At 38.0% G+C, this 24,525-nt stretch overlaps 1 protein-coding gene across 2 annotated transcripts in view; it reads left to right on the top strand.

Moving 5' to 3' along the window:
• Positions 1-24,525, top strand: part of LOC124171419 (Down syndrome cell adhesion molecule-like protein Dscam2) — a 578,614-nt gene that overhangs the window by 477,299 nt on the left and 76,790 nt on the right. For both annotated transcript variants that reach the window (XM_046550593.1, XM_046550594.1), the window contains exons 7-9: positions 17,954-18,098; positions 21,025-21,176; positions 22,879-22,989. In XM_046550593.1, the coding sequence (XP_046406549.1) occupies positions 17,954-18,098; positions 21,025-21,176; positions 22,879-22,989 (408 nt within the window). The remainder of the gene's footprint in view (positions 1-17,953; positions 18,099-21,024; positions 21,177-22,878; positions 22,990-24,525) is intronic.

Below are 24,525 nucleotides of genomic sequence, written 5' to 3'. Positions count from 1 at the left end.
GGCGCCAATGTTCCAACTATCGGTAATGTGTCTGGGATCACCCTAGTGACTGAGGATGAGAAAAATTAATTGGCCAATTTTTCAACCCAACAGGTTTTGGTCCTCATAAAAATCATTTCGTTCGTAATGGCTTCCTATTTTAGGGATTCTTGAAAACTAATAAAAATTCCTCTCGCAATCATTCGTTAATTTTTCACTACAAAAATAATAACTAAAGAAATAAGGAGTCGCTAGAAACATGAAATTCGTTGTGGTACAACAATTCATTTTTCTTTGCTAAATAAAGAATTATACACTAAATTGGTTAAGTACATAAGTAAGCTGAGATTCAATAAAAATAATTTATATACTCCCACAGTTTGTTTTTATATCTGAATAACAAAGAGAAGCAGCTTTATGTGGTCTCCGAGGTCATAGGACCAGAATTGAGCTTCCATCAAGTAACAAAATGTATGCCAATTAAAAAAATTCAGTAAATATTACACGAGTGTTTTAAATAAATAACATTAAAATAAATTTTTAATAATTTCTTGCGAGAAAAGTCAGTCATTGGAAAGTCTGAACATTACATTAGAGGATTTATTTTTTTTCTAGCGGGCAATAAATGAAATAACTTTTTCCCCATGTAAAGAAAACATAGTTTATATAATCTTAACTTAGCTCTGTTTGCTACTAAAAATGACTCACTCCTTAAATTATATTTATATTTATCACATCCACTCGGAATATTTCCACTTCTGGCAAAAAACAATTTAAGCACTTTGAATAAATACAAATGCCTTAGTGGCAACAATTTTAGGGCCACAAACAACGGGAATGAGTGCTCATGATAAGTGTTAGACAATATTACCCGAATTATTTTTTTGCCAAACGAGTGCACACTTAAATGTGTTCATATATGCACTGCAGATTATACCATAAGAAATTTTAGAATGAACAAGAGCAATGATAAATGGTTTTTTAACCGGAAGTGGACATTTGTTTCGTAGGTAGTAAACTTTGGACAAGCCACTTCGAAGGCATTTTTTCGCAATAAGTAAATGTTGATCCCAGCGTAAATTACTGTCCAAAATTACTCCCAAGTATTTCATTTCATTCACTTTATCAATAGCTGGACAATTACAGACACAATTGAAACAATTTTTGTAATTAAATACAAGTTTACAATTAAAAATACTTGTATTGCATATGCCATAGCACATAAACTTCGCCTTTTCTCTTAACTCTAACTCATTGAAAACAAACCATATTCGCAAGAAACGTAGATATTCTTTATCAATGCTTCAGCACAACTACAATTAGGAGCTGAGTAGCACAGTGCTACCTCATCAGCAAAAGCTGTGATTCCACTATTGAATTTATTTTCACATAAATCGTTTACGTAAATCAAAAACAGAATAGATCCTAAAACAGAGCCCTGTGGTATTCCCGTCTCAATAGTTACATATTCACTAAAACTATTATTTACTTTTACACATTGTGATCTCGCCGACAAATACTTCCGAACCACTTCAGTGATAATCCACGTATTCCAGCTTGCTCCAGTTTCATTAGTAGTACTTTGTGCGAGAGTGTATCAAATACCTTATTTATGTCTAGATATAACCCAATAGTTCGCGAACTTGAATTGACTGAATTGTATACTTTGGTCATATGCTTCTCTAGAGCACCATCAGTTCCAATATCACTTTTTGGCGGATAATACTTGCCTCCATAGTGGAGTATGGACCTTTAAGGAATATAAATGTTCAACAGATATTTGGTGCTTAATCAATAACTGTCTATGCATGGATTTCTCCATGAATCAGGCAAATAATTAGATCGAGTGGCAGCTGAGGTATGATAGCCTTCCATTGGGTAAAAATGTGCCTCTGTATGTCTAGAGAATCTCCAAATACCTCAAGGTGCCCTCTCTTTTTGGATTCAATTCAAACGCCTTTGATTAATCGATATCCCTTTCTCTCGCTTCTTCTATACCAAATTCTAAGAGGCATGGAAGCATTCCAGAACTACGAGCGGTGAATATTTACAACAGGAGAAAAGTTGGCGTGCAGGTCATGCCAGTTCTTAAGCGTGCATATTTTTAAATACATTTAAAAGCATCCGTAAGCGCTCTGGGCACGCTGGATGCAAAACACTCCCGTTTTCCCGAAATGCATACCTCGAAATAATACGATTTTCCCCCGCTGCTCCGTTTGGCGAGGTATATTATAATTAGCTGCAAAACTTTTCCTGCCAGTTGCTCAGAGAGGTTATATATATATATATTTTTTTTTGAAATGATGATATAAATCAGCCCCAGCCGAAGTCTGTACTAGAGTAATTAGCACATCTAATCCACCGTGAGGCAGCGCCTCCCTGATTATACATGATTTTATTTTTTTAATCCTTTGCTCTTGCAATGCTTAAGCTTTGGGTAATTGAAGGGGAAAGGCGGGAGGTTGGAAGAGCTGGCCAAAGGAAACTGCGTTGAAGCATGCGAACAGATTAATAAGCGTGGGAATGAGGATTCATTGAATGGCTTTTGTGAGGGGAGGGAAAGTTTTTGAGCCGAGCCAGCAAATGCCGCGCCTCACTTAATTCAAATATATTTTAATCCCTTTTCCCACCTCCCCCTTCCCTTCTCTAAATCCCTTAACCCTCTCCTTCCTCCTCCCCCCGCCCGGATCAGCGTAAATGGCCCACCCCACACACCCTTTTATCGTCGGCCGAACGACAAACCGGCAGTCCTCACGACGGCCTGGATAACGAGTTAAAAGACAGCAAGCCGCGGGGTTTCATCTCGATGAACACAGCCGCGCGCAAGAAGAGTGGAAGCAGGTCCCCCTAAAAAGGCGGTTAATTATTGACCAGAGTGTGAAAGCTTCCTTCTTTTTTTGTCTTTTTAGACCCTTTTATTTTTGCATTTGGACTTTTGGTCGGGCGACAAAGTAAGGGCACTGTTGAGAAGACAAAAAGTCGTTTCGGTTCACTCGTGTTGGTGTCAAAAGATGTGTATGGGACGGGGGTGTGGCAATTTCGTGATAAAGTAAAATTTTTGTTCTTTTTTGGAGAAAGTTTGAGTAAAGGGTATCCTGTTGTAGCATATTCATCACCATTAACGTACCTAAGCAGGAATCGTTATGGACAAGATTAAAGGATCATTACGGAAGTAGAAATAAGTAGATAAGTAGATAGCACCATTCTTCTGAAATTTATAGGTGTCTTTTCCTGGGCCATCATGGATACAGGATATATCTTCTCAGTGAGACAAAATATTACTTTGATAGCACTGTATCAATTATAAAATCACCACAGACAGCCAAAACAGCAATCGAAAACCATTTACCATTTCACGACCATTTTTGAGAGCAACATAAAATAGTAATATCAAGTAACTGTATTATTAAATTGTAATATAAAATTCTAAAAAAAACTAAACGATTTTACTTCTAATGGAGGACATGAAACAGTAAAATGGCTGACGAAGAAGTAGGTTCACGGTTTTGTTGGTGTAAGGAAACAAGAATGCAGCTGTCGTTCGCAACTAAACTGTTTATCTCTGTCTCAGATGAAATTACTCTGCTAGATTTTCTTCGTTTTTTTTCAAGGTAATTACTTACTGTCCCTTCTAGTTGTCAGTAAATGCATATTAAAATTACTACTTTTAGCAATTTTATTGTGTGCACTATTAGCACTTATAACTCCTTGTAGTAAAATATTTTCGTTATATTTCCTCTTTAAAAAATGAAAAGCCTTCATACCTTCGAAAACTTGGTATGTTTTTTCTGAACTATAATTTGTGAAAAAGAAGATTTGAATTAATACGTGGCCAAATATAATAATGTATCAAGGTAATATATGTCTTTGTAGTTATCTTAATATTAATTTTTAGCTTTCTGGAATGGGATTTATAGAGACACTCCTGTTAAAAGCACTCACATGCATGGGATAAGAATGTGATCTCAAACTTTTCATTCACTAACATTTTGTTATACTTTCATTTTTATTTTTGAATGCATTAACTAGTCGATAACAAGATGTATTCATTGAACCCATTTTATTTTAATTCGTACGTCACGTTGAAGGAGAAATTATTACATCATTACATTTAGCAACTCGATGAATTGCAAATGTTTCAAAATGACATTTAGTACATTCTATTTTCTGCCGGTGGTCATATTTTTGATGATAAAAGTCTTCTGCAGATATGAAAGTATTTTATTGGTATAGAAAGTTGTGAAATCGTCACTCGAATAAATTCAATCCATAATTCAAATAATCTTGAGGTAATGTGTATTAAATGTTTCGTTACTCTATAAAAATTCTCACGTACATTACTCAGGATTCTGCCCTTCAATGTGGGTGAAGAATATTTTTCATATTTCATGTATTTTCACAATTGATTTATTGGCCGAAGGAGAAACTAAAAAGATAACTTTTATAAACCCACATAAAATAAATCATTACTGAATTTTAGTGGTGAATTCATAAAATTATTCATGATCTAGCTTTATAAAGCCATTTTTTGAGGTTAAGTCTTTTGCGGTCAAAATTAAAACCATTTTTTTTCTATCTTACCACTTATATATGTTACGAGTTTCTCCCGTTATTATGAAAATGAAGAATTGGTTTCTACGGGTATTATTTTTCCTTGGTCATCATATTCCAGGCACCAAAATAGTTTCTTTTTCGATAAATTAAAGGTATTAATGTATCATATTCAACGCTGTTCAACGCAGTCATCCTTTGCAGCTTCACTTATGAAATCATAACAAGTGTTAGGTGGCTCAATTCCGTTATTGAACTAAAGTAGGACTTTTCTGGTCGTAATCCTACGTGGAAGAGTATTTTCAAATGTACTTACTTCAATTTGCCGAGATAATTTCCCTAAGATCTCCTTACCTATCTGCCTAAACAAAGCAATTTCCATTTATTATCTGGATTATGGCTGATATTTTGTTAAAAAAATTTCTTTTTATGCTATGCCCCGCAGTAAGTGGAAGGCTCGTGATTATTCGTTGGATCGTGATTATTACCAAAGTGTATTATTTCACTTACGTTTAGCGCCATGCCTTTCCTGCAACATTGGGGATGGATTAGTGATAATGGTTCAAAAAATAAAGATATTCCATCTTTACACAGGAAAATAAAACGCTCTTTACATGAGACGATAATATCGTAATGAATCGCGAAGGCTTAAATCACAATCACGAAAATCACAAATAGTCAATCGTTTTCAAAATCATTAATACATTTTCAATGCGATACTTTATTTCTTCTTTCAGACGTGCGGTAGATCAAAATCTGGGGCAGTTCTTTTCCCTCTGAACCCGTAATTCTCGAATCCATCGATTCTTTGCTGGAAAAAATTTATCTAGGGTAGCATTAAAATTCTCCAGGATTAGAGAAGTAATTTCCTCCGCGGGAAGCAGACAGACATCGTCATTGGTTTGCCGCACGGGACATGCACACGACCGCACCCCAAGAGTTTTAAGGATGGGAAGTGTTTTGGGTCGGGAGCGGCGGGCACGTCGCCGCAATAATTTGGCCATTTGTCAAGCAAGGATTATATCTCCGGCTTGAGAAGGGGAAGCCTTAAATCAAACGGAGAGCGTGGGGAATGGGTTAACCGCCCGATTCTTTGGAACGTCGGAGCAGGGTTTGGCGCTGGAAAGTAAGGCCCTGGGTTCACAATGAGGCATCGCACGGAGTGGCGTCCAGCGAGGCAGTAGGCGTGGTGATTGGCCGCGTCTTGAGAGGCAGTCTAGGGCGAGATCTCCTTTCCTAACCTCGATAATTGCTCTCCTCTTCGTCGTATCCTCGCTTGAGTGGAGTAGGCCTCTCTCTCGGCCCCTTTTCCTTCCCGCTTACAGAACGCTTCACGAATACCCCGATCCCCAGACATTCCCTCGCCGAAGGGATGAGTCTCCCGGAGGAAATGGAATTCTGGATTCCTTACCCTCCTGCGTCGGCTTTACTTACACTGCCCGACCTAATACACCTCCCCGAATCCTTCTCGATCCCTTAGGAACTTCCCCTTGAATCTCCTCAACGCCACTCACCCACGATCCTCCGGCATATCTATCATTCAACCGGCCCTCAAAATTCTCTCCGGGGGGGCCCGGCGAAGAGTGGGGGGGGGGTCGAGTGACTCCCAGTCCCACCTGCGATCTCTCCTATACCTTGGGCTTCCCCGACGAAAGAGGCCCATTCAACCCCTCCCAGCCCGTAAATTCATCCTAATTAGGCCGCGCCTTCCCATCCTGCCCCATTCGACCGTGGCCTCCCTGGTGGGTAGTCAACCACCGAGTCGGTCCTTGGGCATGGAGACCTTCGCCGCCCAGAGTCCCTCGCATCCAAACCTACCGGCGGCGACGCCCCATTTGCTCCGCAGTCCCTTAAACCCTCGCAATCCGGCCCAACCCGCTTCTCCCTCTCCCCCGCATCCTTCCTTGGGTCGCAGTGGGGGCGGGAGATGATTGGGGGCCCTCCCAAGGGGTGGCATCGGTCCGGGGGCCCATATCGATTCTATCCCACGATGATTAGGGCACCGCCCCCCAACGGGCGCCGCGGTGGGACTCTCTTGTGCTGATACCCCGTCCTATTTTGTCCCGGAGCCCTTTCCTGGAGGATTGTTCACCAACACCATGCAGTCCCTCTCTACCAAACCATTCAAACCAACATGCTTCGAGAGGGGAAGGTATATTATAAATGCTTTAAGTGTAACCATTCGTGCAATGGGTGCAAGGATGCTCTCTGTGACAATATGGTATAAAATATTAATTAATCAATCGGCAAGCTTCGAAAAATCTGCTAAAATTCAGTGATCTTATAAAGATGAACTATTAACCATGTTAGTGGTGTTGCATTAGGGAAAACTGCTATCAGAAGAGAGGGCTAATGGAGGAATTGCTAAGTATGCATTCTGTTTAGTTCTAAATAATCAGCGTTTTTTATTAAAAGATCTCTAATTTTTAATAAGAAGTTAAAATATATTTTAGGCATATTAACGCATATTTGACGATATAAGACAACCCATCCATTGTATTACTATCAAAAATGGATGGAGCCAGTTCTCTGGCCAAATCATTAGTTTTGAAATTTCGTTTCGCCTGCTCTAAATTCAGAACCTACCCGTATTGATATATTTATCGATTTGTCCTTCGATTTTAACTTCATAACTTGCGCAAACCATGTAAACACTGCGTAAATCATCACAGTAGTAATGCATGGTATTTTTTTGTTGTCGTAGCAACAAATCTAATACGACTCGTATATTGAAACTCAGTTAATGATTGCGTTTACTTCTTTTATTTATTGATTGGGTGAAAAATTAAATCACAAAATGAAAAGAATGCGTCATTTAGGAAAATAATGCTTTGCAGGAATGCGAAACACTTTGAAAGACTTGCCTGTATTTCGGAAAGATCGTTGCTGTTTGGGATTGGACCGTTTGTCATGTCGATGCGAGTTGGAGAGATTGCTGGCGTATTTTTGCGCTCGGATTCTCCCACCCCTCGTCCTTTCTCTCGGGAAAATGATTCCATCTCCTCCTTCCCCTCTCCTCATATTCCAAGGGGTACGATTTTGCACGCCTCGCCACGAGAGCCATAGACTGGAGATGTCGCTGGCGTCGAACGTCCATGAGGACCGCGCACGCGGTATGGCGAGCGACATCGATGGCAGCGCCGCGGTGTGGCAGGCGCCCGAATGAGCACTCAGTGGAGCATCGCCACCCGTCGCGGTCCTGGTGACTCGGCGAGGGCTCGACTCTCGAATGGAAAGCACGATGTAATCAGGGAGTGCCACAGTACGGCTCTGCTCCGCAATCGTTTTATTTGTTCTCATTCTCCACGGGAAGACTTAATTTATGTGCTGCTCAAGTGTCAACTTGATGCTATTAAGTTCAACAGTACGCAATTATTTTGAGTGCTACCATTAATCATGCGCGCGTGTACTTGGGTGAGTCCGATACGACCCTTGAGCGCGGAGCGCGGTTAATGGTATAAGAAAAAGATTAGTTGATGGAAAAATGTATCGAGTTTTGCGACATGCATGCACGTTGTGTCTTAAATATATTGTTCTAGAAGTTGATTGGGAATGTACTGACGAAAAAACTTTGTTAAGAACCAATGTGTGAATAAAAAATAATTAATTTCATTTCTCCGTCGAAAGCATTCTCAGAATTAATGCTTGAAATTTTAAGATGCATTGAAAGCGACTCATTAGGGCTTCAGCACTGCAGTTTTTATATAATTCAGTTGTTAGAATTTTTCATCCCTATTTTTCCGAGATTAATCGATTGGAAAGGTTAAACGACTGTGGTATAAACAAAAAAAATCCATCTTACTAAAGGGGTTTCATAAATAATATTGAGTGTGGATATTCAAACAAATATTATTAACACTAATTCGAAAAATGATGACTGAAAATACGATTCAAATCAAATCATGTGCTTAGTTCTTTTCTTCTTCCAACTCAGAATATTATGGCTCAATTTTTCATTTGAGCATTATTTTGCATTTTCTTTCTACTTACCTCACTAAGGCTAAACTGAATGTTTATAAATACGTGATTAATTTAAATGATGGCAAATATCTTGCTAGAGTAAAAAACTATCCAATGATAGGTACTTGAGGTGGCCATGTCTACTAATCGTCATTGAATGAAATGATGAAACACTGTATTTTTATGCAATTAATGTGGGTCATAAGGTTCGTCGGGCAAGAAAAGTTAATTGACGCGGAAATTTCATTTTTATTTCACTTAATTTTTGTCAAAACTTTTGCAGATATTGGCATTCATGTATTCATCTCAATCCATAGATGACCTATAAAGCTGATATCTAGCCTCACAGACGTACGCAACCGAGCTAATAGCCGAAGCGAGCCGTTCCCTCGTTAGATTAGATTTCAGAATTTATGGCAAGGGAATGTCTTCGATGCACTGCTGCACGCCAATTCAGAGTAAGATCTAGTTTACTATGCCATTTGGGTTAATAATAGGCAATCGGAAATATAACCTTGTAATGCAAAGTGGTGTCGGTGAGTCAGTATTTTGTTTAAAATGACTTCTCACCGTATCATTGGCAATGCATTTACCAATTAATATGATGTGCCGAATTTTCACTATCATCAGCCACGTATAAGTTGTCTCTTCCAGTGATTCACCCATATTTTACCAATGATCAAAGTATTTGAAGAGTAGATATAGTTTTGATCATACTTTGGAATCAGGGATTTAAAATTTACTGTACCAATACTATTGATCGCATGATAATTTTCAATAAAAGTTCTGACGTGTTGTGGTCTTCGTAATTTGGATCTTAGCTTTATGTCTTGGAATAACCTAGAAGTTTGGTTAGAGTGATATCGCTGATAATAATGCCAATAATTTCACGCCAATGTGCTCGTGTGCATTTCTTTGGGATATAAATATGTTGATGTGCCGTTAGAGTACTAATCTAAATCAAAGTATGAACTCGAGTTATTTCAATTCCATTTCTGCCCCCAGGATCTGTGATCATTACTATTTAATTATTCAACTTCCTTCTTTTCTTCCTCACATTACCCTCTTCTTATGGTAATATTTATATAGATTACCATTTCACAGTAATGTACTATATTCTAAATGAAAAATCTGAATCTAAGCCTGCTGTGCTTTATTTTTCAAGTCTTGGAAAAGTCAGAAAAATCTCCGTTTCAACCGATATAATTTCCGTGTTTAAAATTTTTTATTCTTTCCTGCACGGAAATTGACTACAAAAAAACTGTTTTTAGGTGAAAAATCAATAGGTATTAGAATCAATAGGAATTAGAGTCGTATACCAATATTATATCTAAATAAACCCATTATTAGGCCACGATTCTTCGATTAAAGGCAAGAACAGAAACATAACCTTATAATTAATGGAATCTTTTACATTGGTAGAAACAAAAAAATCGGTTGTAGTAAAAAATACAGCGGGAATTTGCGTAAAACAGTCATTGTATCTACAGTTATGATTTCTCTAGGAAAAGGTATAACGGGGGTTGGAGTTTGCATATGTGTATTTATGGTTTAAAGGAGCATTCATTTATATAAGTTAAGCCTCTCCAACAGCAATCATGATAATTGGATTCGAAACCTTCTTCTCAATGGGCGCAGGGCAGGATTTTTTCCGATATTTTCATTCTGGCTCTTGAAAATATGAAATATATTACGAGTATGACATTCATTACTTAATTCAGTGCGCAACTTGAGAATTTGGTTCTCCGTCTGCAAGAAATGTCAGATAAAATTCGAGCGAGTACATTAGTAAAGTCATTCAAAATTCGAGTGAATGACCTCTGCGAGGAGTTTTCGTAGATCTTAGCTTAGAATATTTACGCCACTGCACTTACAAACACGAAACTCTAAGTGAGTTTACACATGGAATTCAGCCTACCTTCCGACTCACCAGATTTCTGGTGCTTCTAAACGGTTTTCTTCCGAAGCGGTCGTCATTACGTCTTATGTATCCCTATTCGCTCTAAAATTTAACTCGTGTGAAAATCCTGTCTGAAATGGGGGTTCCAGCACATTTTGCAGTCCTAATCCCGGAACTTCCACCTCACTCTACCCCATTGAATGTCTTCCATACCCTAAATTTACATCACATGGAGTTTTCAACTCCAGCTGTAACATGCACATTGCACATAGCTGCTAGCGTCCTCAAATTATGATATTTTGCAGCAGTGCGTGTTCAACTTGTTCTTCGCACGTGTTGCCTCTCAGTCTATAAATATTCCCAATATTAGCTACTGTGGGAAAATAAATTCACGTATTGAATTTATATCTCAGCTCATTTGGCTTAGTGTGAGTTAATATTGGTAATATTTGTTGTGATTGAGTTCTGCGTACTTAATCGTGGACTTTTCCCCGTAAATATCCCATATTTACTCTTTTTAGCGTTTTTGTATTTGCAAAGAGCAATTATTATGTAACTATTTCACATTAATAGAAGGAAGGAGTAGCAGGAAATTTTATATGAATACTTAACCGAGTTGAATATTCAATTATAAATTATAGGTGTTAGTGAAAATATATGAATTTCGAATTTTTGGGGGATAAAAAAATTGCTGGGCTGATATAACTTCGTTTGTCAAGAGAGGATCAATATTGGCTTTTGATCGATAATGTCGTACATCAGTTCAATTTCAAGGCTCGCTTAAAATGAAAATTCTATCAGCTTTTGAATTTTACGGCCGCAACTTGGTGTTTGCTCTAGTTTATGCATACAGGACATCCAAAAGGCACGACGGTCCAATTCAAACTTTTACTCATTTTACGGTCTAGATAAATAATCCATGATTCCTGAGAATCAATTAAATAATCGAGAAAGTTTTCAGTCAAAACCACACCGATTGAATACTATTTTATACTTTATATATCCTTGCACTTTTCAAGTATCACAAAGCTCGGAGTGAAACGCCAATAATTTTTTCCCTATCCATGACAGAATGAGGAAATTTTACCCTTCTCCTCTTCTGCCGGAACTGACCCCAGGCAAAAACATCCCATTCAACGGAACTTAGCATCACAAGGGTTCCTCAAATGCTTCAATTAAGAGGGCACTTCTTTCACAATAATTTACATGGTCTCCCGGCCAATGACGTTGGTTAAATATAGCCTTACACCCCTTTGCCCGATGGCGTAACGGCCCACACCCGAAAATGATCTTTCGTTCTTTTTTTGACTCCCTTTTCCATTGAATCATGCGAGGGTCCTCCAGTTGCTTTTGTATTGCTAATTCCATTATAGATTCCTTTAAACAGCCACTTAATGAAAAATACCTAAGGAATTACAGGGATGAAATTTGTTATTTCCTGCAGTTGACCCGCACTTTCAAAATATATTCCAAAGGATTATTTATCAAAGCTAAACAATTTTAATTGAAAGTAAATTGAACGACGAATATTTTTGAAGAAAACAAATGAATTTAATGTAAACTAAATTATTTTGTGAAATCCGTTCTCGATATCTATTGGCCACGTTTAAATGATTGATAGCTTATATTAACCTTTGCTTCGAGGAAAATATTTTTCGAACCTTATGAAAATCTCAGAATGAAATATAAAATAGATTTAAATATGGAGTGAATATATAAGCTACGAAAGAGGCATCTATTCAGGATCAACTCAATTTCGAGTATTGTGTCTATACCGCGATTTCCTGTTTTTTCTTAGAACAGCGATAGATGGCAACCAGTAGATGATGAAATACCATTCTTTGTGCATGAAGGAAACAATGTGAGAGTAGTTCCTGACCTAGGTAAATTATTTGTAATTAAGTTTAAAAGAATGAACTTTTTATACGAAACTATTTTCAAAGCCATGGATTATCAACGCCATATTCTTTGCCTGCGGCACCGCCTCCTTTGCTTTCATCTACTTTCCTGGCGCTAAGGTGTAACAGACATGAAATTTGTTAATACCCGCAGTTTACCCGCACATTCAAAATGGTTAAGACATTCTATTGAATTATTTTTCCGAGCAAAACAACTTTGAGTCAAGGTACATTAAACGGCAAATACAGTTGAAGAGAACAAATGAATTTGCCGTAAGCGATAGCTAATATAATAATGTTATCTAATAAATAGCTAATATTTCCTTAGCTTCGGGGAAAATACTACTCGAGCTTTAATTTTATCAGTTTTTCCTTTATAAATATTTAAAGAAATCGATCTGAGAAAAGTTGCTGAATTAAATAAACTATTTCTATATACGTTGAAAAACCTTAAATTTTCATAGGAAACTTCATTTTTTAGAGCCACGGATTTTCTACGCCGTAGTTCTTGTCTGCGGCACCGCTTCCTTTGCTTTCATCTATTTTGTGGCGGTAATGCGCTGCGCGAGCAACGGCTGAATCATTCGAAAGCTAATTAACGGCGAGCGAGAATTTCCATCCCGCCTCCCTCCACCTGCTTGAATCCTACTCAAGCGGTTCGAAAAAAACAAGCATTCGTTGACACATTGAACCCCTTTTTGGGATTAAAGTACGCAAAAGAGGGGTCTCTTTAATGCCGTGATTTGATTAGGGGAATTCGATTCGACTTGGGATGCGAAAATTTTCTGGGACCGACATTCACTTTTTTTCTCCTTAACTCTTTTTCGGTCGGCGCTTCGCATCCTTGAGCTTTGAAAGTCGGCCGCAGCAAAAAACTCAGGTGCGGGGAGACAATGATGTCCTTTCGGAGGGGATACCAATCGAATTAAATTGAGAGGATGAGCCAATCCCGCCAAACGTGAGCACTTGCCCCACATATTCATCGCGCTCATGAGTCCTTAATCCCACCGGTATGGATAGCCCAAGTTGACCGCATCGTAGGGAAATTGCCGCCCTTTCTCAGCCCTTCAAAAAAGCCCTCAGGTCCTTAATTGCACCGAAGGGTTCCCTTAGGTCCACCTCGGCCTCTTCTCATCTACGGATGACCACCTGCTGATTCTACCTCCCAACTACCTCCTTCACTCCTTGCGTTCATCTCCATATGTTTCTCTCCCAATGCCGAGAGTGCTTGCATGCCCATAGTTGGGGAAGTTACTGAGAGGCGAAGTGGTTCACTCTTCCTGGTTCAACTTTGAGTATTATCGTCATGTGGTGGAAGAAATAATGACGTGGTATTTTTCCAAGCAACATTTTTCTAATTTAATCGGTATCCTTGTCATTCTCAAATTTACAGCTACAAATGCTTAAAGCCTTTAAAAATAAAACATTAATTTTAATTGCTTGAAAATGAAACATTAAAATTTATTCTCCGAATAAGTTTATTTCATTTCAATATGAGTAGGACAAATAGGTGCGTATTCAGGTGTGCATGCAGTTATGTTTGGGCGCTTCGAAAGAAAGGGTCGGTTCTAAACATTTTTCTAGTGTAAGCGAACAACATTCCGACGCACTCCCTTAAAAATAACCTGAGAGGTCGTTGGGAATCTTTCTGGATACGTTTTAATATAAATGCATATACTTTAGGGATAAGGATCGAGACTTAAATATCAGCGGGTGCTTATAACGCCATTGCTATTTTGTATTGAATGTGTTATTGTTTTAGCTTAACAACCGATTATATAAAAAATCAGAGTAGGGTTACGGAAGAGTCAGAAGGCGACGGAGTGACGGACGACTGGACGAGTCCAAATAGATGACAGAGGGACCTCCGACGGACGAGTCCATTGGGGAATGACAATAACTCGTATAGTGGGGGTATGGGTATCCACTATCCACTTTACGATGCATCCTTACTAGGGATGGACGGATCCAGGATTTTTTCGGATCCAGAATCGGATCGGATCCTCGCTTTTCGGAGCCGGATCTTTCTGATCGGATATTTTCGGATCCAAATGCATTTTCAAATTCCTGACGCTGGGATTCCCCCGATGATTGCTCAATCTCTTGGGAAGAGTCACACTATGTGCCAGTCGTATTTTGCCTTGTTTATTTTCCATGGCTGAAATTCTGCTACGTAACCTCTGCGAGAACTTTCAAACAAAACGGTTCATGAGTAGGACAAGAATCGCATGCGACGGCGCATTCGAAGAGAGAATCGGAACTCTTTCCAACCTTATTCGGCGTTGCATTCACTGAAGCTATTATTTAAAATTTCGGATCCTGATCCGATGACTTCCGTGACTTTGGATCCGATGTATCCGATGAAGGGCAATATCCGCAGATATTTGGATCCGAGGTATCCGATTCGACCATTCCTAATCCTTTTGTCTGCAAGAATTTTTGGAGTAAATCAACCCTCAACCTTTAATCTCCTTGTTTGATTAGTACTAAAAATTGGACTGAGCACTTATGCTACCACGCGGCCGCGTAATATGCTTTCCGCTTCAACCGGCCCTGCCGACAGGTCTGAAAACTATTTAAGTTGCACCCTCAAGAATGACTCCGTAAATTCCGAAACTGGTTGGGTTAAATTAAATTTGCATTGAAATTTATCAAGCCGTTATCACTTCTATAAAATTCATGAAAGACATTGAAAGAATATATTACTCTCGCTCGACCCGTCGAATTTTTTATTTTTCGTAAATTAAATTACTAAGTGAAGAGTTCTCGGGATCGCCAACGGGTCAGGAACTGCATAACTGCCGAAGTTTCGATGGCCGAGTCTATTAGCCGGGAAAGCACGAAATCTTTCTTCAATTAAATTACTATTTCGAAAACTACGCAACCATACTCTTAAAATTTTTAGCGTGCATTGAGTCGATGTTTTTTTTCACTTACCTTAATTTCAATAAAAAAATTCGTCTTGAAAAATGCTGAGTTAATTTTTTTCAGTTTTACATGGAGATAAAAGTGAAATGGAGTGTTTTTTGTTTAATCTGGAAATCAAACTTTATGGCAAATTTTTAAAATTAATAGGTGCTGAAAAGATATTAATTGAATCGGAGGACTGCGATCAAATTAAAGGATAATTTCTGAAATTATTTCGAAGTTAAAGTATTCTAAAAGTAAACATTTATGTTTGCTAAATAAAATCTTTCCTGCCTGTCCACTCCCCTGACCGCCCCTGCAAAAGTACCTAACCTCGGCCCAAATATCGGCCCTCATAACCTCGTCACTATTCTCCTGAAGGAGCCTTTCACAGTCTCCCCTTTATTCCCCCTAAGCCCGCCCTCTGTACTTCACCAATTTCCGCCCACCGTAGTCATACGCCTACATCCAACCCTTCTGAGCACCTGAGGCTCTTGAAGAAAATCCGTCCCCCTCTTTGCAGTCGAATTGCCACAAATAAGCTTGTAAAAAGCTAATTCACTTACTTGTTTATTTTTAAGTCGGTCGAAATAAGCCTACAGACGGAAGGAAACGGGTGTAAAACGAGGAGTCAATATGGACGCCTATTGTATGTAAATCACATGCAAATCTTCTAAAATTAAACGGAAAATGGCATCGTTTACTTGACTATTTTAATATTTCTTCATCCAAAAGTACGCTAGCCCTAAAATTTTATCCTTTCTATCGAGGGAAACACAGAAATAGAATAACATTAGATTATGACTTCGTTATCACCCAATGTAGCTTCATAGATACTGGTCTTTATGAAGAAGCAAGTTGACGTGTCACCAATATATTTAATTCGATTACTAAAGGCCAAAGTTGAAGCAGCTTAACTAAACATCTTCACAGTTGCAAGCAGAAAAGTTTCTGGGCGGAAATGGGGCAATAACTTCTTAGTGAACTACGGTTGCCTATGTTATGACTTCCAAATGGTGAAAATCTGGATGGAGAGAAATGCACTTCAGCGGTATATTGCATATAAGTGCGCTCAAGCATGATGCTAATTTCTTAAAAATGGTAGGTGACATGTAAAATGGTTGGTAAAAATGGTAAAGTTGGAGCGACAATTCATTTTGCGAGAAAAGGTAGTTATTTTAGGCGTTTCTAGTTACGTTTATCATAAGAAAAAACACTTTAAAAATCAATCTATGCCCCAATTTTTTGGGATTGGTTATTGATACCATTTTTTTGCATCAATACTTCGTTTCAGTCAACTGTATACTCTCAGCGAGAGTTATATTTTCAACTAGTCTGCCTGGCAACCTATTTGCACAAATCCTGATAGTTAGGTAATCCTAAATGCGAGCTTAGGAAATAGAGGTTCATGAAATCAGTTGAAGAAATATTCTGACGATTTTATGATTGATACTGCAGCGTCCAATAGTTATGATAATTGAAAATTTTTACGTAACATATCAAAACAGCTCATTTTAGTCATAATTTATCGAATCAATCATCCCAAATATGTGTGCGACTGTGTGCATACGAAAGAGAATATTTCACCACTCAAATGTAGGGAGAAGCTGCGTAAGGCCACTAAGATTTGGGAAGATTTTAGATATTGTTATTAAGAGCCTACTTTGAGTTTGAGAGTTATAATTTGAAGCAATAAATGTTTACTTTATCCACTTTTCTAGAACGGCTTTTTTAATGCTTAAGTATGAGGGCATAATTTTATTCAAAAGACATTCATTGCATGATTACAACCTTAAAAATATAAACATTAGAATATATTCTATCAATAAATCTCTTTGAGATTATTTAAGTTAGGATAAATTAATACTTGCGTGTGCGTGAGCTCTTCAGCTTTCATACCAAACATATTACTTTGGTACATGGACATGTTTGGAAAGCAAATACGACATATTTTAACGATTATTCTTATTCAGCATTATTTTTCGGTTAATTAACTATCTGGAAATATGCGTTTAATAAGTAAAATATTTGGAAGCTATTATTTTAAAATTAAACTTTCGTGTTATTTTCATTTTTGACCATTTTTTAGTTCGTTGATTGCATGTTTGAGACAAAATGGTTTGCTGTAACACTGATACCTCGAAAAAAAAAGGCAAAGGGAATATATTCTTTGGTTTGTGTCTTCCTTAGTTGCTCTAAAGTGTTCTAGCTTTTAAAGTGTCTGCTAATGGATTAAATGTTTAGTGTTGTTTTTATGCGCAAAAGTTCATACTCAAAAGGTACTAGTAGGCTTATATCTTATGCTTAGAAATTAGTTTATCATAAAAATAACATTATCGTTGCCGTCAGTCCAGTACTTTTTACTTTTTAAGAAGAGTATAATTTAAAATTTAAATATTTTTTTTCATACGTAATTCGGATTAATAAGTAAAATTTATATTATATATATGGGAGAAGAGTGCAATGCGGAAAAGTAAGAAAATTATAACACTAGATTTCAAACCCGTAAGTGCATTTCTTATTTGTTTTCCGTTACTTTTCAATTGTGCTCCAGTTAGATAGCACATTCCAAACCTCAGGTTCGTGTTCGTTGAAGAGCGTATCATTCTCTCAGGTGGTTGTCGTGCATATGTAATTATTACATCTACACTTTGACACATTTCTAAGAGAGACACCTCTTTTTACCTTCTTTCTCATACTCTTACATTCACGAATCCACTAACGAGCTCGTCTTGTTCCATCTCTTTTCACGGCGCAGCCTCCAAGCCTCAGCTGCTGTACAAGTTCATCCAGCAAACCCTGCAGCCTGGGCCAGACGTTTCGCTCAAGTGCATCGCCACCGGTCAGCCCACGCCGCAGATTCAGTGGACGTTGGATGGATTCCCACTCCCGCAAAGCGAGAGGTGAGCCCCGGAACAATTCCTCGCTGCTCGGCTTTTTGCGTCCACTCAAAACGCTCCTGGCGGCCGCGAAACCTTCTCCCTGCGGTATCCCGCGCGGCTGAGAGAGGCGGCGTAGCCCTCCGAAGGATCGCCACGGAAAGTGCACCACTTTCGCGAACCCTTCTTCGCCATCGGGTGCGGTCGGAGGATTCGAATAGTAATGCTTAAGCAGCGTGGCGTCGAGTGGGGTTTTTGTAGCCTCAACTCTCCTTTAGCGTGGATTTAACATTATTCCGAGTTGGGTCTGCCGAACTTTTGAATCCTCATTTGAAGCAAACTTTTCAAGTGATGGAATGACTAGAGCGTTTGGGCTTGCATACAGCGTTGCATTAGCATTCCTGAGTGCCCTTTTATGTTTTATTTCGTCAGGGACTTATTTTGGTTGGCTTTTCAAAGAAAATAGCGACCAAGCAGTTGGGAAAAACGCCGCTGATGAGCTAATCTCGTATTTATTTTGTCAGCGGGCTGGATTAAGCACCCGTACAATGAATTTACTTCGGAAAAAAATCTCCACCACCACTCGACTTAGTGCCAATTTTTTACGGGAAACTAAACTTAAGTTGAACTACATAATGTAACCTTAGTTGCTAAAATTTCAGTCGAAAAATCATTGCATCTTTAATTAAATTTTTATGATATTTCTGTATGTGTGAGAAAATTGATAAGAGTTCATCGGCATTGAATTTATTTTAATTCATACCATGTATTTTTTTATTTTTTTGCAATGACTTTCGGTGAGGGTATTTCTTAAAACCATATCTTTAAGATTGAGTTAGTAAATACGAAGTAGTAAGAGCAGGTACGGAGAAAATTGTTTTTTTTTTCGATGTGATCAGGATATTTGGCGGTTGGCAGCAAAGCAGTTTGTAGATCCGGGTTTGAGTACCGCTCCAGTAAAATGATTTTATTAACACCTATCCTTTTTATGCACGATACTTTTGATTTCACTTTTTCTCTCTGCTATAAAGCCCCAAAATAGTGAAATATTGGTTGGCTTTTTACTCGACAATGCCAGAAATTAAGTCATGCATCATATATTTAGTCTGACGTTCTAAAATCCACCACATATGCTTGTGCATCTCCTATTTGCTAATCAGTTTGGCCGGAGGCTTTTATTTTCAGTCACATTGATTTATAATCAAATTTCAATCTAAACTTTCCAAGATTCGAGTGGTAGTGCTTTTCTAATAATTACAGCTTGTATTTAAAATAGGCCACTACATTGGTAATGTGGTATCCTGGTTTGAAAAGCAGGCAAGAATTGACTTTGAGACTGATTGAGGGCTTCCGAGAAGCTCACTACGACTCTCATTTTGTGTATGACTGATTACATTTTTAAAGACATTGAAAAGTATTAATACCTTTGTTTTACGAGTATAGGGGCACAATGAGGCGTAGGAATTCCAGTGTGACTTCGGGGAAAAAAAATTCAGCGAAGCATTGGAAGTTATAAAAGTGCCACTCTTCTGAAATCTCAAATGCGTCGGTTTCATGTTTCGATGTTGGATATTGATGTATTTGAAAGTGGTGAAGCCAATTTAATGGTTTTGGGCATGCAGTCAGTTTGATAAACTTATTTTTTTCCGTATATATATATTTCTGAGGCACAGAGATTCAAGCTATATATTATTTAAGGCTCAGTGGAGCTCGCAATGCCGGTTTTTATTTCTACTTTAATGAAAAGTTTGCTGGTCTACGGCAAAGGTTGATATCTCTGTTGCACGTCAATATCAGTTTATTCTTTATTTCTCCGTGAGTTTCATTTCATGGAACCATTTTTGAAATCGTTACTATATTTTTTTACGTACTAACTCGTGTGTATTTGACCAAATATCGCAATTCATACTGAAAGCGAGGCTGAAAAAATGCACGTTGGGTGAGTTATGATATGTGTTGCGTGTACCTATCAATTCTCTGCTGAAATCTCATGGGATCCACGATGGATGTTCACCGGGCTGGACGGAAGAGAACTGTGATTGGTGGATTGATTTGTTCTCATTTTCCCGTGAAGTAGTCTAGCAACTTTAACAAGAATATATAAAACTTCGTGTGTCATAAAATCGTCAAATTATGTTACCGCCAGCGTTTAAGTGAAAACGCATTGGGCAATTCATTTTCTGCAAATCTTTAGGTTGGGGTCTCATTTTCTTATAGAAATGCATTTTGCGCAATAAGAAAGAGAACTAAATATAGTTCATGTTATCGGATCAAAGAGGAGCTTTAAACTATGTTAGTCGACTCAATTATTTAAATTTATTATTTTAACTGGCATAATGCTCAATCATAGAATAAGATATTTCACTTCTTTTACCTCATAGCTAAAAATGAAATATTTACTATCCCTATGTGTTTTCGAACCTTTTTTTTACTTTTATTTGATTTTCTATGTCATTCTTAAATTAAAGTGTCCTTATTGTGCGAACCACAAGATATAAGGTGTGGTGAATATTCTAAAATATCTTGCATCTATAAACTTCGCAGTCTGTCGTCATTCGGTGTTTGCTCCCTCATTAAAATTGTCACGTAAGCAGCTTTATTCCACATAATCAGAGCTCACTATCCGATTTATTTGATGCAATTACATGCAAAGGAGGCGCATGATGTCGTGGTAAATTTTAGAGTGCGTATTTGAGGTTCTAATTTCGTCCTCCTCCGATGACATTCCTCAAGAGGCTAAATCCAAGGTAATGGAGTCACTTGAGAGATATAAAAATCTTTAATGGGGCGTGTAAAGTAATTGCGCCTTCCGCGTACGTGGTTGTGAGTTTCACGCCCCGTTGAGTTTACTTGGCAAGTCCCAACCTCACAACTCAAACCAGCCCTCGGGCTAAACACTAAGCTTTTTCCCGCTAATTATGCATTACCCTGTCATCGTTTGCTCGACTAGGTTCATGATAGGACAGTACGCTACAGTATCTGGAGACGTGATCAGCCATGTCAACATTTCCAAGGTGTCCGTCGAAGATGGAGGAAACTACGCGTGCGCAGCCGTCAACAGGGTGGGCATCACTTCCCATACCGCTCCTCTCCACGTGTACGGTAAGTTGATGATTGTGCGTCACTATCCACCCTGTAATTCAATGCTAGCCTGGTTCATGAATTCATAATGATCTCTGAGAGACGCTATATTTCCTTGTAAAGTTAGGGAGAATAAGAACTATGAGAGCCGAAGATATATCCGGAGGTTAACCTAATAGAACCCATTGTTTCTTCTAAGTAGCATCAAAAATATTTGCATTTTATGCTCTATAGCTTAAAAGAACGCGCACTTCAAATCTTTCCTGAATAAAGGTTAACAGCGAAATGTGTAGCCGCCGCAATGACTATGTTTTAGTAGCAAATTTTCACCTTCTTAAAATGAGAGGTCTTGAACTTTAATGTGTCCCAGAAGTAGCTCTGGGATAGAAAAGGCTAAAAGTATATGCATCAATAAGATCATGAAATACAGGGTCTAGACGCCAAGAATTTATTGCCTATTCGTGTGACGCCGTGAGAGCATTTGATATGAAATACAAGTTAAACAAAGCCTTTTGGCTTTTTGAGTTAATATATCGTCCGCTATTCTACTAGGAATATTTGCAAAAATCTTGGCACTTTACGGGGATCTTTGATTGACTGCGGCTGCATAACACCGAATATGATGATAACAATTTAGACTAGTCTCACGTTCTTTCAATGTTTTAGTATTTTATAATCATAGTATTGACAAAAATATTATGACATTGACACAATATAACCTTGTGCATCGTGCGTACTACTGTGTTTATTTAGATAATTTTGACTGTCAAAAATTAATTAATGACGAAATTATTCAGGCAGTAGCTATCAGCACTCTTTTTACACCATAATTTTCCTAAATTATTTTTAAAAATTAGGAAGTGTCACAGTTAGGGTAAATTATCACTTTTACCAAATAGCCCCCTTTTCTAAATAAACTTTTTTGTTAAAGTTGGGATACATATTTTCAATTAATATTGCAGTGTTGCCAATTTTTTTATGTGCAGCCATAGCAAATTTTATTTCATGAATGCATACGGATGAGGGCACATAGATAATTCCAAATCGACATGGCTAGATTCGTTATTATATTTTTAAGTAATTTTTAATACGTTCACTGTTTTTTATTAAAAACCTAAATTTGGTTTTCAAGTTATCGAGCAACATTACAGAAATTCAATTATGTCCTGACGGAAATTGTATATGCAATATAATTTAAAGTTCAAATTTTCACGACAGCCATTCAAATTTGAAAAATACGATGCTGAGCGTTAGTAGTAACGGTAAATTTCCAGAGCCGTATGGATCAGCTTTTGTGTTAAAAAAATGTGAAATATATCAGTGATTGATCATGCATAGTGAATGCGCTGACACATAGCCATGATAATATAACTTTTTGAATTAGAAATTCACCTGCTTACGGGAAAAGTCCTCCTTATATCACCCAGATATCACTATAGACACACACTTCCTAGTGTATGCGGCATTAAGAGGTGTCACATATATATTCTCCCTGAGCAAGTCGTTTTTGCGATGCTCCCCATGAGTAACCCTTAGGATTTAGTATAACTGCCATCTATCGGATTTTCAAATTTGGATATCTTCATATACATGAGTTCTCTAGTCGCATAGTTTCCACGATAGTGAAAAATTCCACAAGGTCATGGCCCTGTGGACCGTCAGCAATTGTAACTAACGGTAATGTTAGTACACTAGGAACTAATTCCTTTGTAATTACTTTTAGGCCTTCCTATGGTGAGAAAAATGCCACCAATATCAGCGGTGGCCGGTGAGCCACTGTATGTGACCTGTCCAGCGGCAGGATTCCCCATCGCTGGAATAAGCTGGGAAAAAGGTAAGGGTCTGCAAAAGTGCGTTGGGTTAGGTAAATTTCGGAAACTAGTATGCTTCTTCGACCTGCATTGAAATTTGCTACTTAAATTTTTTACTACATTATACAAAGTATGCTTTACTGATATTAATTATCTTCGTTGTTCATTTGCTCCTTAATAATAGATTTTAATTATGATAGTAAAATTCCTCCATATTTGAAATGTATGTGGAATTCTCTCTGATGGACCTATTATTGTCGCAATGCAAATCCACAAGGTTGTTCATGGACCCAATCGTGTACGACGTTCCTCAAATAGCGATATCTGAAAAGTGCAAGACAGGTATTTATTAGTCTAAGAGCCCTAGCAAGGAAAAAAAATTGTAAAACATTTCTTTAATGAGATGAATTTTCGTAACTTATTCTATATTCCTATACTCTGCTTACATTAAACCGTATCAGGTACTGAAGTCCTTTTGAAACCAACTGGTCCCTCGTTTACGTCCAACCTACCCATGGTGTGGCTAAATCCTTACTCTCCAACCTACACTTTCTTTATCCATTATCTTCCCTTTCTTCTGTCCTTCCTTCTCAGCCTACGTCTTACTCCTATGCTTCTTTACTATTTTTAATCAAGGATTGCAGTGATATAATATCTCACGATACCGGGAAAACCGCTGACTACCAATAATTTTACCTAGATTGCATCGAAAATATGAAAGTGATCCTAATCACCTTCATTATTATTTGCTTCTTAAGAGTAAGTTGTAATTATTATAATCAAATTCGTGTATATTAAGGATTTTTGTGGACTTCTCACCAAGTTTGACCAATTATTGTCACAACATAATTCCTTATGGTTTTTCATGAAACAATGGAGTTGATGTGATGGTGCATTCTTAAATGCCATGTTGTGCCGTCTATGTGCTTTGAACCTATCAAAGAACGTAAATTGCTAAGCACATTCTCGTAAAATATTGGCCTTTTTCTGGATATTAAGAGACTCGCGGGGGAGTAACTACGCACATCCTCGTGGAAGTGGCGATTTTTGCATGAGCTCAAGAAAAAAAATTCAAGAAACCGTTTCTTTTTATCCAAAGGAGCTAAAAGCCAGTTTAGGACGGGTATTTGAAACCCTCTTGGAGAGAGTGCGAGCCCCTTCCCCATCAAGTTCATCTCCAGAATGAAATTCATTCATGTATTCTGGTGAAATCCGATTAGCCAAGAGATGTATTAAATGGGTGGAGGTTATCCATCAACTTAATACGCCCGGAGTGGGCCATTAGTAAGATTTCCAAAGATGAATGTTGGGAGTTTATTTTCATTGGTCCATCAGCAGCCCACCTGTTGCTCCTTATTCTGATGAAGTACCTTATTTCTTTACGATGAATCTTTTAGCACCGCGATGAGTTCCATTTTCACGTTTAAAATTTGCTTCAATTGCGTAAAATGCATTAGGATGACCTTGATAATCTTATTTATGCCTAAATTGGGCATTTAATCACTGTAACTGACGTAAAAGAGAGGCTATGGAAGGCTACCATTCGCGCTACATTAATG

Source organism: Ischnura elegans, chromosome X (genome assembly GCF_921293095.1).
Source record: "Ischnura elegans chromosome X, ioIscEleg1.1, whole genome shotgun sequence".
NCBI classification, from domain to species: Eukaryota; Metazoa; Arthropoda; class Insecta; order Odonata; family Coenagrionidae; genus Ischnura; species Ischnura elegans.
The sequence above is the reverse complement of the archived record's forward strand: the minus strand, read 5'-3'. Positions and strand labels throughout refer to the sequence as shown.